We start from the raw sequence: 14,811 nt of genomic DNA, 5'->3' as shown, positions 1-14,811 counted from the left end.
AAACTGCATCTGCCAATCCTTTGACCATTTCAAAACCCTATCTAGATCAACTTGAAGTGATAGTGAGTCCTCCTCCAAATTAATTTCCCTACCGATTTTCGTATCATCGGCAAATTTGCAAATGTTAAGAACATAAGAACATAAGAACATAAGAACAAAGGTAACTGCAGAAGGCCTATTGGCCCATACGAGGCAGCTCCTATTCTATAACCACCCAATCCCACTCATATACTTGTCCAACCCGTGCTTGAAACAATCGAGGGACCCCACCTCCACAATGTTACGCGGCAATTGGTTCCACAAATCAACAACCCTGTTACTGAACCAGTATTTACCCAAGTCTTTCCTAAATCTAAACTTATCCAATTTATATCCATTGTTTCGTGTTCTGTCCTGTGTTGATACTTTTAATACCCTATTAATATCCCCCCGGTTATGTCCATTCATCCACTTGTAAACCTCTATCATGTCACCCCTAACTCTTCGCCTTTCCAGTGAATGCAACTTAAGCTTTGTTAATCTTTCTTCATATGAAAGATTTCTAATTTGGGGAATTAACTTAGTCATCCTACGCTGGACACGTTCAAGTGAATTTATATCCATTCTATAATATGGCGACCAAAACTGAACTGCATAATCTAAATGGGGCCTAACTAGAGCAAGATATAGCTTGAGAACCACACCAGGTGTCTTGTTACTAACGCTGCGATTAATAAATCCAAGTGTCCGATTTGCCTTATTACGAACATTTATGCATTGATCCTTTTGTTTTAAATTCTTACTAATCATAACTCCCAGATCCCTTTCGCAATCCGACTTCGCAATCACAACACCATCTAGCTCGTATCTTGTAACTCTATCATCATTACCTAACCTCAGAACTTTACATTTATCAGCATTAAACTGCATCTGCCAATCCTTTGACCATTTCAAAACCCTATCTAGATCAACTTGAAGTGATAGTGAGTCCTCCTCCGAATTAATTTCCCTACCGATTTTCGTATCATCGGCAAATTTGCAAATGTTGCTACTCAAACCTGAATCTAAATCATTTATATATATTATAAACAACAGAGGTCCCAGGACAGAGCCTTGAGGCACTCCACTTACAACATTTTCCCACTCTGACTTGATTCCATTTATACTAACTCTCTGTTTCCTTTGGTATAGCCATGCCCTAATCCAGCTTAATATAGCACCCCCAATACCATGAGACTCTATTTTTTTAATCAGTCTTTCATGTGGCACTGTATCAAAAGCTTTGCTAAAGTCAAGGTATACAACATCGCAATCCTTACCACTATCAACTGCCTCAACAATGCTAGAATAAAAAGATAACAAATTTGTTAAACATGAACGGCCATTTATAAAACCATGTTGCGACTCAATTATTAATTTATGTTTTTCAAGATGAAGACGAATTTTATTTGCTATTATAGATTCGAGTAACTTTCCCACAATAGACGTTAGGCTAATTGGTCGATAGTTAGACGCAAGTGATCTATCTCCTTTCTTAAAAACTGGTATCACATTAGCAACTTTCCAAAACTCTGGCACTCTGCCTGACTCTATTGATTTATTAAATATGGTTGACAGTGGGTCACAAAGCTCCTCTTTGCATTCTTTAAGCACCCTAGCAAACACTTCATCCGGCCCTGGGGATTTGTTTGGTTTGAGTTTTACTATTTGTTTAAGAACATCCTCCCTGGTAACTGCTAAACTCGTCAACCTGTCCTCGTCCCCACCCACATAGACTTGTTCGGCTGAAGGCATATTGTTAAGTTCCTCTTTAGTAAATATAGATACAAAATATTTATTAAAAATACTACTCATCTCTTCATCACTATCTGTTATTTGACCTGTCTCAGTTTTTAATGGACCTATCCTTTCCCTAGTCTTAGTACGATATAACTGAAAAAACCCTTTAGGATTTGTCTTTGCTTGCCCTGCTATGCGAACTTCATAGTTTCTTTTTGCTTTCCTTATCTCTTTTTTAACATTTCTAACCAGTTGTACGAATTCCTGTTCTAAAGTGACCTCCCCATTTTTAATCCTTTTGTACCAAGCTCTCTTTTTACCTATAAGGTTCTTCAAATTCTTTGTTATCCACTTTGGGTCATTAGTATACGATCTATTCAATTTGTATGGTATACTACGTTCCTGTGCTTTGTTTAGAATATTCTTAAATAAGTTATATATTGAATCCACATCGAAATCCCCATTTAAGTCACCTATCGCTGGGTTCATGTCTCGCTCCAAGACCGGCCCACACCCCATACCCAAGCCTTTCCAATCAATTTGACCCAAAAAATTTCTTAGGCTATTAAAATCAGCTTTTCGAAAATCTGGCACTTTAACAGAATTTTCTCCTACTGGTCTATTCCATTCTATGCTAAATCTGATTTCTTTGTGATCACTGCTCCCTAGCTCACTCCCTATTTCGATGTCATTAATTTGCGTTTCCCTGTTAGTTAACACTAAATCTAAAATATTATTTTCCCGTGTTGGTTCCTTAATGTGTTGCGTAAGAAAGCAATCGTCAATTAATTCTAGAAAATCTTCTGCTTCACTATACCCTGTGTTGTGCAACCAGTTTATTCCGCTAAAATTAAAGTCACCCATGACATAAATACTGTTAGATCTAGATGCTCTAGATATTTCATCCCATAGATGCTTTGCTTCCATTCTGTCTAAATTTGGTGGCCTATATATTACTCCTATTATAATATTATTAGCTTTTTCGTTTAATTCAATCCAAATAGTTTCTGTGTGTGGCTCTATTTTGATTCCCTCTTTGAGACTACATTTCAAATTGTCCCTAACATATATGGCTACTCCACCTCCTCGTCTAATATATCTATCTGTGTGAAATAGTTTAAATCCATATATTTGATATTCAGCTAATAGTTCTCTATTTTCTACATTCATCCACGTTTCGGTAAGTGCAATAATATCTATTTTTTCTGTGCAGACAAGAGCATTTAATTCGTTAATTTTATTTCTTAGACTTCTACTGTTAGTGTAATATACCCTAAGTGAATTGTTATTTTGCGGACCTTCTCTTTCCCTGATCGTTTTGCCAATTCCTTTCTCCCACAAACACATACTTTTATTACCTCCTTCCTCCAAATCAATTCCCATACCTCTATCTACTAACAGTTTAAACCCAAACAAACACCTCTAACCACTTCTTCTAGCGAGTTCGCAACAGCAACAACCCCAGCTCTCGATAGATGCACCCCATCACGAGCATACATTTCATTTCTTCCATAGAAGTGTTCCCAGTTGTCTATGAAAGATATTGCATTTGATTTGCAATATCTTTCCAGCCGGCAATTGACACCAAGTGCCCTCGATATCCATTCATTTCCCACTCCCTTTCTTGGAAGAATGCCACATATGATCGGGATTCCTCCCTTGCTCCTAACTAACTCTATGGCTGTTTTATACCTCTGAATCAGTTCCTCACTCCTGACTCGACCAACATCATTTCCTCCCACGCTAATGCAAATAATGGGATTGTTCCCATTACCAGCCATAATATCATTCATGTTGTTTATAATATCACCAATGCCAGCTCCGGGATAGCAAACCCTTAACCTGTTCCCCCTATCTCTAGCACAAAACGTTCTATCCAAATACCTTATCTGGGAATCTCCCACAACTAATGTTTGCTTAGGTACTTCCTTTACTTTCTGAGGGGCCTGCGCTTCCTTTCTCTTCGTTGCTTTCCCTTTTGCGCGATCCACAGTCTCTCCACAGCACTCGTCCTCCAAAACGTCAAATGAATTTGAAGTTGCTATGGCGTTTGAAGGCGGCTTTATCAAAGTCTTCTTAAGGCCCCTGTCTTTCGCAACTCTCCAAGACGAGGTCCCTTTACTGCTGGTCTCCTCCTTCGTTACTTCTCGTTGTTTTTTAAGCTGACGCACCTCCTCCCGCAGAGAGTCCAACTCTGTCCTCAGGGCTCCCACTAGAGTCACCAGGTCCTTCACTACAACTTCCATATTGCTATGATAATATAACAACACTCAGGAGCTCCGGTTAACACAACCTCTCACTGTGACTTCACCTGACCGACTGTTGCTACTCAAACCTGAATCTAAATCATTTATATATATTATAAACAACAGAGGTCCCAGGACAGAGCCTTGAGGCACTCCACTTACAACATTTTCCCACTCTGACTTGATTCCATTTATACTAACTCTCTGTTTCCTTTGGTATAGCCATGCCCTAATCCAGCTTAATATAGCACCCCCAATACCATGAGACTCTATCTTTTTAATCAGTCTTTCATGTGGCACTGTATCAAAAGCTTTGCTAAAGTCAAGGTATACAACATCGCAATCCTTACCACTATCAACTGCCTCAACAATGCTAGAATAAAAAGATAACAAATTTGTTAAACATGAACGGCCATTTATAAAACCATGTTGCGACTCAATTATTAATTTATGTTTTTCAAGATGAAGACGAATTTTATTTGCTATTATAGATTCGAGTAACTTTCCCACAATAGACGTTAGGCTAATTGGTCGATAGTTAGACGCAAGTGATCTATCTCCTTTCTTAAAAACTGGTATCACAGTAGCAACTTTCCAAAACTCTGGCACTCTGCCTGACTCTATTGATTTATTAAATATGGTTGACAGTGGGTCACAAAGCTCCTCTTTGCATTCTTTAAGCACCCTGGCAAACACTTCATCCGGCCCTGGGGATTTGTTTGGTTTGAGTTTTACTATTTGTTTAAGAACATCCTCCCTGGTAACTGTTAAACTCATCAACCTGTCCTCGTCCCCACCCACATAGACTTGTTCGGCTGAAGGCATATTGTTAAGTTCCTCTTTAGTAAATACAGATACAAAATATTTATTAAAAATACTACTCATCTCTTCATCACTATCTGTTATTTGACCTGTCTCAGTTTTTAATGGACCTATCCTTTCCCTAGTCTTAGTACGATATAACTGAAAAAACCCTTTAGGATTTGTCTTTGCTTGCCCTGCTATGCGAACTTCATAGTTTCTTTTTGCTTTCCTTATCTCTTTTTTAACATTTCTAACCAGTTGTACGAATTCCTGTTCTAAAGTGACCTCCCCATTTTTAATCCTTTTGTACCAAGCTCTCTTTTTACCTATAAGAACATAAGAACATAAGAACAAGGTAACTGCAGAAGGCCTATTGGCCCATACGAGGCAGCTCCTATTCTATAACCACCCAATCCCACTCATATACTTGTCCAACCCGTGCTTGAAACAATCGAGGGACCCCACCTCCACAATGTTACGCGGCAATTGGTTCCACAAATCAACAACCCTGTTACTGAACCAGTATTTACCCAAGTCTTTCCTAAATCTAAACTTATCCAATTTATATCCATTGTTTCGTGTTCTGTCCTGTGTTGATACTTTTAATACCCTATTAATATCCCCCCGGTTATGTCCATTCATCCACTTGTAAACCTCTATCATGTCACCCCTAACTCTTCGCCTTTCCAGTGAATGCAACTTAAGCTTTGTTAATCTTTCTTCATATGAAAGATTTCTAATTTGGGGAATTAACTTAGTCATCCTACGCTGGACACGTTCAAGTGAATTTATATCCATTCTATAATATGGCGACCAAAACTGAACTGCATAATCTAAATGGGGCCTAACTAGAGCAAGATATAGCTTGAGAACCACACCAGGTGTCTTGTTACTAACGCTGCGATTAATAAATCCAAGTGTCCGATTTGCCTTATTACGAACATTTATGCATTGATCCTTTTGTTTTAAATTCTTACTAATCATAACTCCCAGATCCCTTTCGCAATCCGACTTCGCAATCACAACACCATCTAGCTCGTATCTTGTAACTCTATCATCATTACCTAACCTCAGAACTTTACATTTATCAGCATTAAACTGCATCTGCCAATCCATTGACCATTTCAAAACCCTATCTAGATCAACTTGAAGTGATAGTGAGTCCTCCTCCGAATTAATTTCCCTACCGATTTTCGTATCATAGGCAAATTTGCAAATGTTGCTACTCAAACCTGAATCTAAATCATTTATATATATTATAAACAACAGAGGTCCCAGGACAGAGCCTTGAGGCACTCCACTTACAACATTTTCCCACTCTGACTTGATTCCATTTATACTAACTCTCTGTTTCCTTTGGTATAGCCATGCCCTAATCCAGCTTAATATAGCACCCCCAATACCATGAGACTCTATTTTTTTAATCAGTCTTTCATGTGGCACTGTATCGAAAGCTTTGCTAAAGTCAAGGTATACAACATCGCAATCCTTACCACTATCAACTGCCTCAACAATGCTAGAATAAAAAGATAACAAATTTGTTAAACATGAACGGCCATTTATAAAACCATGTTGCGACTCAATTATTAATTTATGTTTTTCAAGATGAAGACGAATTTTATTTGCTATTATAGATTCGAGTAACTTTCCCACAATAGACGTTAGGCTAATTGGTCGATAGTTAGACGCAAGTGATCTATCTCCTTTCTTAAAAACTGGTATCACATTAGCAACTTTCCAAAACTCTGGCACTCTGCCTGACTCTATTGATTTATTAAATATGGTTGACAGTGGGTCACAAAGCTCCTCTTTGCATTCTTTAAGCACCCTAGCAAACACTTCATCCGGCCCTGGGGATTTGTTTGGTTTGAGTTTTACTATTTGTTTAAGAACATCCTCCCTGGTAACTGCTAAACTCGTCAACCTGTCCTCGTCCCCACCCACATAGACTTGTTCGGCTGAAGGCATATTGTTAAGTTCCTCTTTAGTAAATACAGATACAAAATATTTATTAAAAATACTACTCATCTCTTCATCACTATCTGTTATTTGACCTGTCTCAGTTTTTAATGGACCTATCCTTTCCCTAGTCTTAGTACGATATAACTGAAAAAACCCTTTAGGATTTGTCTTTGCTTGCCCTGCTATGCGAACTTCATAGTTTCTTTTTGCTTTCCTTATCTCTTTTTTAACATTTCTAACCAGTTGTACGAATTCCTGTTCTAAAGTGACCTCCCCATTTTTAATCCTTTTGTACCAAGCTCTCTTTTTACCTATAAGGTTCTTCAAATTCTTTGTTATCCACTTTGGGTCATTAGTATACGATCTATTCAATTTGTATGGTATACTACGTTCCTGTGCTTTGTTTAGAGTATTCTTAAATAAGTTATATATTGAATCCACATCGAAATCCCCATTTAAGTCACCTATCGCTGGGTTCATGTCTCGCTCCAAGACCGGCCCACACCCCATACCCAAGCCTTTCCAATCAATTTGACCCAAAAAATTTCTTAGGCTATTAAAATCAGCTTTTCGAAAATCTGGCACTTTAACAGAATTTTCTCCTACTGGTCTATTCCATTCTATGCTAAATCTGATTTCTTTGTGATCACTGCTCCCTAGCTCACTCCCTATTTCGATGTCATTAATTTGCGTTTCCCTGTTAGTTAACACTAAATCTAAAATATTATTTTCCCGTGTTGGTTCCTTAATGTGTTGCGTAAGAAAGCAATCGTCAATTAATTCTAGAAAATCTTCTGCTTCACTATTCCCTGTTTTGTTCAACCAGTTTATTCCGCTAAAATTAAAGTCACCCGTGACATAAATACTGTTAGATCTAGATGCTCTAGATATTTCATCCCATAGATGCTTTGCTTCCATTCTGTCTAAATTTGGTGGCCTATATATTACTCCTATTATAATATTATTAGCTTTTTCGTTTAATTCAATCCAAATAGTTTCTGTGTGTGGCTCTGTTTTGATTCCCTCTTTGAGACTACATTTCAAATTGTCCCTAACATATATGGCTACTCCACCTCCTCGTCTAATATATCTATCTGTGTGAAATAGTTTAAATCCATATATTTGATATTCAGCTAATAGTTCTCTATTTTCTACATTCATCCACGTTTCGGTAAGTGCAATAATATCTATTTTTTCTGTGCAGACAAGAGCATTTAATTCGTTAATTTTATTTCTTAGACTTCTACTGTTAGTGTAATATACCCTAAGTGAATTGTTATTTTGCGGACCTTCTCTTTCCCTGATCGTTTTGCCAATTCCTTTCTCCCACAAACACATACTTTTATTACCTCCTTCCTCCAAATCAATTCCCATACCTCTATCTACTAACAGTTTAAACCCAAACAAACACCTCTAACCACTTCTTCTAGCGAGTTCGCAACAGCAACAACCCCAGCTCTCGATAGATGCACCCCATCACGAGCATACATTTCATTTCTTCCATAGAAGTGTTCCCAGTTGTCTATGAAAGATATTGCATTTGATTTGCAATATCTTTCCAGCCGGCAATTGACACCAAGTGCCCTCGATATCCATTCATTTCCCACTCCCTTTCTTGGAAGAATGCCACATATGATCGGGATTCCTCCCTTGCTCCTAACTAACTCTATGGCTGTTTTATACCTCTGAATCAGTTCCTCACTCCTGACTCGACCAACATCATTTCCTCCCACGCTAATGCAAATAATGGGATTGTTCCCATTACCAGCCATAATATCATTCATGTTGTTTATAATATCACCAATGCCAGCTCCGGGATAGCAAACCCTTAACCTGTTCCCCCTATCTCTAGCACAAAACGTTCTATCCAAATACCTTATCTGGGAATCTCCTACAACTAATGTTTGCTTAGGTACTTCCTTTACTTTCTGAGGGGCCTGCGCTTCCTTTCTCTTCGTTGCTTTCCCTTTTGCGCGATCCACAGTCTCTCCACAGCACTCGTCCTCCAAAACGTCAAATGAATTTGAAGTTGCTATGGCGTTTGAAGGCGGCTTTATCAAAGTCTTCTTAAGGCCCCTGTCTTTCGCAACTCTCCAAGACGAGGTCCCTTTACTGCTGGTCTCCTCCTTCGTTACTTCTCGTTGTTTTTTAAGCTGACGCACCTCCTCCCGCAGAGAGTCCAACTCTGTCCTCAGGGCTCCCACTAGAGTCACCAGGTCCTTCACTACAACTTCCATATTGCTATGATAAGGTTCTTCAAATTCTTTGTTATCCACTTTGGGTCATTAGTATTCGATCTATTCAATTTGTATGGTATACTACGTTCCTGTGCTTTGTTTAGAATATTCTTAAATAAGTTATATATTGAATCCACATCGAAATCCCCATTTAAGTCACCTATCGCTGGGTTCATGTCTCGCTCCAAGACCGGCCCACACCCCATACCCAAGACTTTCCAATCAATTTGACCCAAAAAATTTCTTAGGCTATTAAAATCAGCTTTTCGAAAATCTGGCACTTTAACAGAATTTTCTCCTACTGGACTATTCCATTCTATGCTAAATCTGATTTCTTTGTGATCACTGCTCCCTAGCTCACTCCCTATTTCGATGTCATTAATTTGCGTTTCCCTGTTAGTTAACACTAAATCTAAAATATTATTTTCCCGTGTTGGTTCCTTAATGTGTTGCGTAAGAAAGCAATCGTCAATTAATTCTAGAAAATCTTCTGCTTCACTATTCCCTGTTTTGTTCAACCAGTTTATTCCGCTAAAATTAAAGTCACCCATGACATAAATACTGTTAGATCTAGATGATCTAGATATTTCATCCCATAGATGCTTTGCTTCCATTCTGTCTAAATTTGGTGGCCTATATATTACTCCTATTATAATATTATTAGCTTTTTCGTTTAATTCAATCCAAATAGTTTCTGTGTGTGGCTCTGTTTTGATTCCCTCTTTGAGACTACATTTCAAATTGTCCCTAACATATATGGCTACTCCACCTCCTCGTCTAATATATCTATCTGTGTGAAATAGTTTAAATCCATATATTTGATATTCAGCTAATAGTTCTCTATTTTCTACATTCATCCACGTTTCGGTAAGTGCAATAATATCTATTTTTTCTGTGCAGACAAGAGCATTTAATTCGTTAATTTTATTTCTTAGACTTCTACTGTTAGTGTAATATACCCTAAGTGAATTGTTATTTTGCGGACCTTCTCTTTCCCTGGTCGTTTTGCCAATTCCTTTCTCCCACAAACACATACTTTTATTACCTCCTTCCTCCAAATCAATTCCCATACCTCTATCTACTAACAGTTTAAACCCAAACAAACACCTCTAACCACTTCTTCTAACGAGTTCGCAACAGCAACAACCCCAGCTCTCGATAGATGCACCCCATCACGAGCATACATTTCATTTCTTCCATAGAAGTGTTCCCAGTTGTCTATGAAAGATATTGCATTTGATTTGCAATATCTTTCCAGCCGGCAATTGACACCAAGTGCCCTCGATATCCATTCATTTCCCACTCCCTTTCTTGGAAGAATGCCACATATGATCGGGATTCCTCCCTTGCTCCTAACTAACTCTATGGCTGTTTTATACCTCTGAATCAGTTCCTCACTCCTAACTCGACCAACATCATTTCCTCCCACGCTAATGCAAATAATGGGATTGTTCCCATTACCAGCCATAATATCATTCATGTTGTTTATAATATCACCAATGCCAGCTCCGGGATAGCAAACCCTTAACCTGTTCCCCCTATCTCTAGCACAAAACGTTCTATCCAAATACCTTATCTGGGAATAAGAACATAAGAACATAAGAACAAAGGTAACTGCAGAAGGCCTATTGGCCCATACGAGGCAGCTCCTATTCTATAACCACCCAATCCCACTCATATACTTGTCCAACCCGTGCTCGAAACAATCGAGGGACCCCACCTCCACAATGTTACGCGGCAATTGGTTCCACAAATCAACAACCCTGTTACTGAACCAGTATTTACCCAAGTCTTTCCTAAATCTAAACTTATCCAATTTATATCCATTGTTTCGTGTTCTGTCCTGTGTTGATACTTTTAATACCCTATTAATATCCCCCCGGTTATGTCCATTCATCCACTTGTAAACCTCTATCATGTCACCCCTAACTCTTCGCCTTTCCAGTGAATGCAACTTAAGCTTTGTTAATCTTTCTTCATATGAAAGATTTCTAATTTGGGGAATTAACTTAGTCATCCTACGCTGGACACGTTCAAGTGAATTTATATCCATTCTATAATATGGCGACCAAAACTGAACTGCATAATCTAAATGGGGCCTAACTAGAGCAAGATATAGCTTGAGAACCACACCAGGTGTCTTGTTACTAACGCTGCGATTAATAAATCCAAGTGTCCGATTTGCCTTATTACGAACATTTATGCATTGATCCTTTTGTTTTAAATTCTTACTAATCATAACTCCCAGATCCCTTTCGCAATCCGACTTCGCAATCACAACACCATCTAGCTCGTATCTTGTAACTCTATCATCATTACCTAACCTCAGAACTTTACATTTATCAGCATTAAACTGCATCTGCCAATCCTTTGACCATTTCAAAACCCTATCTAGATCAACTTGAAGTGATAGTGAGTCCTCCTCCGAATTAATTTCCCTACCGATTTTCGTATCATCGGCAAATTTGCAAATGTTGCTACTCAAACCTGAATCTAAATCATTTATATATATTATAAACAACAGAGGTCCCAGGACAGAGCCTTGAGGCACTCCACTTACAACATTTTCCCACTCTGACTTGATTCCATTTATACTAACTCTCTGTTTCCTTTGGTATAGCCATGCCCTAATCCAGCTTAATATAGCACCCCCAATACCATGAGACTCTATTTTTTTAATCAGTCTTTCATGTGGCACTGTATCAAAAGCTTTGCTAAAGTCAAGGTATACAACATCGCAATCCTTACAACTATCAACTGCCTCAACAATGCTAGAATAAAAAGATAACAAATTTGTTAAACATGAACGGCCATTTATAAAACCATGTTGCGACTCAATTATTAATTTATGTTTTTCAAGATGAAGACGAATTTTATTTGCTATTATAGATTCGAGTAACTGTCCCACAATAGACGTTAGGCTAATTGGTCGATAGTTAGACGCAAGTGATCTATCTCCTTTCTTAAAAACTGGTATCACATTAGCAACTTTCCAAAACTCTGGCACTCTGCCTGACTATTGATTTATTAAATATGGTTGACAGTGGGTCACAAAGCTCCTCTTTGCATTCTTTAAGCACCCTGGCAAACACTTCATCCGGCCCTGGGGATTTGTTTGGTTTGAGTTTTACTATTTGTTTAAGAACATCCTCCCTGGTAACTGCTAAACTCGTCAACCTGTCCTCGTCCCCACCCACATAGACTTGTTCGGCTGAAGGCATATTGTTAAGTTCCTCTTTAGTAAATACAGATACAAAATATTTATTAAAAATACTACTTATCTCTTCATCACTATCTGTTATTTGACCTGTCTCAGTTTTTAATGGACCTATCCTTTCCCTAGTCTTAGTACGATATAACTGAAAAAACCCTTTAGGATTTGTCTTTGCTTGCCCTGCTATGCGAACTTCATAGTTTCTTTTTGCTTTCCTTATCTCTTTTTTAACATTTCTAACCAGTTGTACGAATTCCTGTTCTAAAGTGACCTCCCCATTTGTAATTCTTTTGTACCAAGCTCTCTTTTTACCTATAAGGTTCTTCAAATTCTTTGTTATCCACTTTGGGTCATTAGTATTCGATCTATTCAATTTGTATGGTATACTACGTTCCTGTGCTTTGTTAAGAATATTCTTAAATAAGTTATATATTGAATCCACATCGAAATCCCCATTTAAGTCACCTATCGCTGGGTTCATGTCTCGCTCCAAGACCGGCCCACACCCCATACCCAAGACTTTCCAATCAATTTGACCCAAAAAATATCTTAGGCTATTAAAATCAGCTTTTCGAAAATCTGGCACTTTAACAGAATTTTCTCCTACTGGTCTATTCCATTCTATGCTAAATCTGATTTCTTTGTGATCACTGCTCCCTAGCTCACTCCCTATTTCGATGTCATTAATTTGCGTTTCCCTGTTAGTTAACACTAAATCTAAAATATTATTTTCCCGTGTTGGTTCCTTAATGTGTTGCGTAAGAAAGCAATCGTCAATTAATTCTAGAAAATCTTCTGCTTCACTATTCCCTGTTTTGTTCAACCAGTTTATTCCGCTAAAATTAAAGTCACCCATGACATAAATACTGTTAGATCTAGATGCTCTAGATATTTCATCCCATAGATGCTTTGCTTCCATTCTGTCTAAATTTGGTGGCCTATATATTACTCCTATTATAATATTATTAGCTTTTTCGTTTAATTCAATCCAAATAGTTTCAGTGTGTGGCTCTGTTTTGATTCCCTCTTTGAGACTACATTTCAAATTGTCCCTAACATATATGGCTACTCCACCTCCTCGTCTAATATATCTATCTGTGTGAAATAGTTTAAATCCATATATTTGATATTCAGCTAATAGTTCTCTATTTTCTACATTCATCCACGTTTCGGTAAGTGCAATAATATATATTTTTTCTGTGCAGACAAGAGCATTTAATTCGTTAATTTTATATCTTAGACTTCTACTGTAAGTGTAAACACAGTAGAAGCTTCCTTCTACTTTCTTTCCTTTTACGTCCTTCTACTTTGTGAAGGGAAGCTTCACAGCTTCCCTTTTCTGATTGATATAGTAGTCGTCCACTACAGGCTGACATTCTAGTTTGTGGATGACTTGTCCCTCAAAGGACAATTGCTGTGTCTCGGAAACTGCAGCATCCGAGCTGCTGCTGCCGAGATCTGGTTCAGAAAGAACTCCGAGTGTCATTTCTTTTAAACTATGAGAAATTACCTTGTGCTCCCGAGGAATTTTCCCGTCCTTCAAGGTGTGTTCACTAGATTTAAAGGTTATTGTCGGAGGTTTACCAGGCACCTTGGTAATCTTAAGCTTTCCAACGTCATGGCCAGCACAGTCTGCCCATTTGTCCCCCAAATATTTAGGTACCTTGACCAGCCACAGCCCACGGCTGCAATTCGTAATATCCATGTCCATCTTAGACTGTTGGCTCATGATGGAAAACAGGAGAATATATAGTTACTTGACCTCTTTATAAAACGTCTTTCCGACACGTGCTAGTGTTTCAGAAAATATCTCTAATAGGGCTGGTGAAGTTTGTCGATGTGGTGGTTGTTGTTGAATACACCTGGTGATTGCTGGTTGGGAGTGGTGTTGGTAAGGGAACACAGGTGATGGAGAGAGTGACTGCAGTGGTGGTACTGCTTGTGACCAACCTTGTAGTCTGTGAGCTAAATGAGTAATGAGCTAACCCGTTGTGGCCACCGGGGGGTTATGTAGCAGCTATCTCAGGTGACTGATGTTGCTGGATGATGGAACTTGTTTATTTGGTCATTTCTCGATGCCGATAAATATTCAAATTGCTAAGAACATTAGAATAAAGTTAAACTGACAATACGAGGCATGTATGTTTATACATGTGCATGAGTAGACTGTTTATGAATATGAATCAAAATATTTTTAACAAGTTAAAATATACGTTTTCTGATATAAATTCACTACAACACGCCCAGCGTAGGATAACAAAGTTAATCCTGCAAATTAGAAACTTGTCATATGAAGAAAGATTAACTAAGTAGTACAAATTTGCATTCTCTAGAACGGCCAAGAATTCGGAGTGACTTAGTAGAGGTGTGCAAGTGGATGGATGGACACATCAAACGCGATATTAATAGGGTATTAGGAACATAAGAATGAAGGTAACTGCAGAAGGCCTATTGGCCCATACGAGAATAACAAAGTTAATCCTGCATATTAGATACTTGTCATATGAATTAAGATTGACTAAGTAGTACTAATTTGCATTCTCTAGAAAGGCCAAGAATTCGGAGTGACTTAGTAGAGGTGTGCAAGTGG

General features: G+C 38.2%; 1 protein-coding gene across 1 annotated transcript; it reads right to left on the bottom strand.

Moving 5' to 3' along the window:
- Nucleotides 1-13,524: 13,524 nt before the first annotated feature.
- LOC138356437 (general transcription factor IIF subunit 2-like) lies at nucleotides 13,525-13,950 on the bottom strand. The gene has a single exon (XM_069312587.1). It carries the CDS (start codon nucleotides 13,948-13,950, stop codon nucleotides 13,525-13,527), a length of 426 nt encoding a protein of 141 aa, XP_069168688.1.
- Between the last annotated feature and the right edge of the window lie 861 nt (nucleotides 13,951-14,811).

The sequence above is a fragment of the Procambarus clarkii genome, chromosome 72 (genome assembly GCF_040958095.1).
Source record: "Procambarus clarkii isolate CNS0578487 chromosome 72, FALCON_Pclarkii_2.0, whole genome shotgun sequence".
NCBI classification, from domain to species: Eukaryota; Metazoa; Arthropoda; class Malacostraca; order Decapoda; family Cambaridae; genus Procambarus; species Procambarus clarkii.
This window is presented reverse-complemented; position numbering and strand designations above follow the sequence as displayed.